General features: G+C 38.2%; 1 protein-coding gene across 1 annotated transcript; it reads left to right on the forward strand.

Moving 5' to 3' along the window:
- Window positions 1–2,492: 2,492 nt before the first annotated feature.
- LOC110699723 lies at window positions 2,493–3,458 on the forward strand. The gene has a single exon (XM_021877252.1). The coding sequence runs from the start codon at window positions 2,493–2,495 to the stop codon at window positions 3,456–3,458; it is 966 nt and encodes a 321-aa protein (XP_021732944.1).
- The last annotated feature ends 1,340 nt before the right edge of the window (window positions 3,459–4,798 follow it).

A 4,798-nucleotide genomic window follows, 5' to 3' on the forward strand; every position in this document is an offset into this window, starting at 1 on the left:
AATCTTCTTTTGTAGCTTTCCTATATATAGCTTTTCCTTCTATTTTTATGGGGAGAATGATTAGAATAGAATAAAAATTAGTTTAGGTTGGATTTTTATAGAGAGTAACTCAAGGTTTTTAGAGAGAGAATTTCATGGTGGATTGTTGATGATTGAAACATTCTCCATTTTCCTTTGATCTTTGATCAAGTTTGTAAGATTTCCTTTTCTTTATTTCAATATTTAGTTTGATTTCAATTGATTTTTTGAATGTTCAAGTTTGATTGAGGTTTGATTGATTTGTGTTTGTTTTTGGGTTATTTGATTTGATCATGATGAATTTGTTGATTAGTGTTGTTTTGATCTTAATTTCAATGGCTAGTGAGTAGATTACTTGCTATGGTAATGGTGAAGCATGTATGAGTAATGGATTAGTGCTAATTGGGAAAAATTGATGGAGTTGATGTTGTGATTAAATTTGGTTGATGATCTTATGCATGTGTGTGGTTAATTAAAGAGTAGCTAACTTTGATTGTTGCACTAGATTGCACTGTAAGTTTACATTGATACGGACCATTGATTTTTGGCTTGCATTTACACAATTGAGGTGTCTTGTGATGTTTCCTAGCTAGAGTTTATCGTAGTTGATTCTAGTTAGACCTCTAGGAGAATAGCTTGATATGCTCTATTGGTTGCATGATTGATCTTCCCTCACATTGCTTGACTTAGCCAATTTGACCTCCTAATTAGTTGATTCCATTATGACTACATGTGGATCCTAGCCCTAGTGCTTATTACATTTGATTTCTTGTCGTTGATTTGTCGTGTTTGTCCTAGTATAGAATTCACACCCTGTCTTTAGACTTCGGAACAGCTTGACAATAGATAATAGACAATAGCCCACCATTCCTTTGGGTTCGACCCTCAACTTACCGTTATACTTGAGTAGGGGTGTGTTGAGTGTTTATAAATATTGTTTGACCTTGGGTAGGGGTTAACCTCAACAACCTCGCTTCAACCCTCATCAAAATGGTGTCATGATTGTATATTGTTGTTGAGTCTACTCCACTTAATTAAAAAACACAAAAAGATTTTCCTTTAGGCTACACTTGTAGCCGTGCTACTAATAATTTTTTTTGAGATTGTGTGCAAGTTAACATGGGAAAAACTCATAGAGTGACGTTGAAGGAGTTGGGCACGCCGGGTGCTTACAAGTATGAGAGTTGGAATGCTCCATTATTGATCCCGGATGGTGATTTTGAAATCAAACCGGCTATGATCACCTTGATTGAGAGGAAACATTATAGTGGCACAAAAAGTGAAAACCCTCTCAACCATCTCAAGGATTTTGAGAAGTATTGTAATACAATTATGGTAGCTGGAGTTGCTCAAGAATATATAAGGCTCAAGTTGTTTCCCTTCTCTCTTATTGGAAGAGCTTTAGAGTGGTTGGATAAGGAGGTCAAACCAAGGTCCCTAAGGACATGGGATGAAGTTACCAAGGCTTTCTTGTCTTGCTTCGACCCACAAAAGAAGACGGCGGAGGCTAGAGCCTTAATCCAATGTTTCAAGCAATTGCCTAAAGAGAATCTCTATGAAGCATGGGAGAGGTACAAGGATTACCAAAGGGAATGCCCTCACCACGGAATTCCAAACTATCAAGTCATAAAAAATTTCTATGGTAGTTTGAGCTCTCAAGGTAGATCGAGCCTTGATGCTGGAGCTGGAAGGCCAATTATGAACAAAACGGAAGAAGAGGTTGTGGATGTAATAGATGATGTGTAAGGAACTACATGGAATGGCATGATGTAGAGAGGGAATCGACAAGCACAAGTGGCTCAATCGATCAATCTAATGTCGTTAACAATTTGTCCACATTAGTCTCGGAGTTAGGAAAGCAGATAATTTCTCTCAAGACCAAGCTTGAAAGTCCTTCACAAGATCAAAATCTTCCTTCCCAATTTAAGGGGAGAGGTACATCTTCCTACTCTAACCCTCCTTTTGCTTCTTGTTGCATGATAAGAGAATCCTTAGTTTGTGATTTATGTGGAAAGAATGATCATAATGCTTCTAATTGCTCTAATGTTCCTTGTGATGGATATAAGAATGTGCGTGTGAATTGTGTTGATAATAATGATCATGGACCTAGATTTAATGCTCAAAAGAATGTTGGGAGTAGGAATTGTCACAATCATGGGAGCTATGATAATTATAACTAAAATAGTGGTTATGGTAACCATGTGACCCAAGAATTTTGTGATAACCATAATAACTTTTGTTGTAATGATCAAAGCCATGGCCAAGAATATGGGGATCATAACCAAGGTTATGGTAACCATAATCAAAATTCCGGCCAAAATCATGGTAAGGGTAATTGGAGTAATCAAAGTAGGGGAGATTTTCAAAATGATGTTCAAAGAGGTACCCCACCCCAAATTACTCCAACGACTCAAAGCCAAGGTGATGATTTCTATTCTCAACAATCCCAATTGCATAGGCTAGAGAATTTCATGATGGCTCAATCTGAGAAGTTGAATGAATTCACATTATCTTGTAACAAAATGTTTTGGGTCCTATTTACTCATGGAAATATGCTTGAGAACCAAATTAATAAACTAGCCATCCCTTTGAGAGATTGTGCTAGTCCTGTTTCTTTATCCTCACAAGAAGTTGACTCTAGCGAACCGATGTGTGCTATGACCACTAGGAGTGGTAAGGTCCTTAAAGAGAGTGTTCCTAGGAAGAGTAAGGAGAGTGAAAAGGAGAGTAATTCAAGTGAAGGGAATAAGCATGAAGAGCCTAGCAAGATGAGTGAGGATTACAATGATAAGCCTAAGGAGAAAGAGCGGAAGCAAGATGAGGTTTACAAACCTAGACATCCTTACCCCCAAAAGCACAATAGGTATAAATTGGATGAGCAATTTGGGAAATTCATCGAGATGCTTAAGCAACTTCATCTTACTCTTCCTTTCACCAATGTGGTAAAAGAAATGCCAAACTATGCTAAGTTTCTTAAGGAAATTTTGAGCGGTAAGAGAGATTGCAATATGGTGGAACTGGTGAATTTGGGGAAGTGTTTTAGTGCCATTATTCATAATGACTTACCCTTAAAGTTGAAAGATCCCGGAAACTTCTCTGTACCTTGCAAAATCAAAGGAAAATTGTTCCACAATGCTCTTTGTGATCTTGGTGCTAGTGTTAGCATTATGCCTTATTCCGTTTACAAGAAATTTAAGCTAGGTGAGCTCCTTCCATCCAACATAACCCTTCAATTGGCCGATCGGTCTATTAAGTTTCCAAAGGGGAGAGTTGAGGATGTTCCTCTAAAAACAGGAGAGTTCACCATTCCCGTTGATTTCATTGTGCTTGAGATTGCGGAAGATGACCATATTCCTATCATCTTAGGAAGACCTTTCTTAGCCACCTCGGGAGCCTTAACAGATGTTAAGGGAGGTCGTATTACCTTGAAAGTTGGTTAGAATGGTGAAATTTTTGAGCTAAATCAAACGCATGAGTCTTTGTCTCTTGTGAAAAGAATTATGTGTGTTAATTCCCTCGCCTTATTGATATTGTATGCATGATTGATTCTTCAACTAACAATGTTCTTGAGAATTGTGATGATGTGCTTTTTGAGTTGTGATTGCAAGAAGTTTGGTGAAGAGAAAACGAAGCTTCCCAAGCTTATGGACGAGAAGGAAATTGACATTCCTCATTGGTTTGAGCTCTACCCTCAAGAGGAGGACGATGACCCCAAGAGTGTTGATGGTGTGAAACCATTTACTAAGAGGAACAAGGCAAAGAAAAGACCACGAGCTTCTAGGAAAAAGAGAAAGAGAATGAGATTATGGAAAGAAAAGCTTGCTTTTGAGGAGTTATTGAATGATGTCTCATCAAGCAACAACTAGAAGTTGCTAGAAGTTGAGGAGAAATTTGCTCTTTCCGCCACTTTGAAGAAGGTGGTGTTCTTTGACCCTCCATGATTTGGAGGAAGGGTCGAGCTTAGGACCATAAGCAAGCGCTTCCCGGGAGACAACCCGGAGATCTCTAACTTTTCTTTTTAATTTTGAATTTTCTTATTTTCCCTTCTTTTAGTTTCTTTTCTTTCACTTTTCTACTTGTTTGGATTTGTAGGTTGGATTCTTGGGATTAGATTTCATCAGGTGAGCATGAGGAATGAGAAGGTGTTTTGCGGTTTTTGATGTGATTACACTCGATATCATCGAAATTTGAGGAAAAAGGGTAAGAATTTTAGTGAGGTAAGATAGAAAATTTTGTGCTTTAAAAGTTGTAGGAAGTTTGTTTTTGGTGTGTTCATGTGGTGCTACCATTATTTTGGGATTTTGAACCCACTAAAATGGGGTTTTGCTGCTGCCTGTGTTGTTGTTTATCATCATCATTATTTGTGTACCCACCAATGAACGCACCAAAGATTTAAAAAAAAAAAGAAAAAAAGAGAAATAGGGCAAGGCCAGGTGCGGGTGCGCACGCATATAGTCCGGCCGCGCACTTGGCTGGTGCGGGCGCGCCAAGGAATGGTGCGGCCGCACCCCCTGCCATGCCCCCTTATCTTCCCCTTACTTATTTCTTCTTTCATTTCCCTTTATTTCCTCCTTCTACCTTCGACCCCCATCATCCTCAAACTCCCAAAACTACACCAAGTCCTTTTGAATCCAAATTTTGTAGTCTAAGTGTCTGTTAGTTAGCTTGTAGTTTAATTGGTTACTTAGTTTTTCTTTTCTTTCTTTTTAACTCTTTGTTAGTTTAGTTTAGTGTTCCTTTGTGGTTTCCTTTTCTTTTCTTTTTTTTTGTAGTTACTAAC

The sequence above is a fragment of the Chenopodium quinoa genome, unplaced genomic scaffold, assembly GCF_001683475.1.
Source record: "Chenopodium quinoa cultivar QQ74 unplaced genomic scaffold, ASM168347v1, whole genome shotgun sequence".
NCBI classification, from domain to species: domain Eukaryota; kingdom Viridiplantae; phylum Streptophyta; class Magnoliopsida; order Caryophyllales; family Amaranthaceae; genus Chenopodium; species Chenopodium quinoa.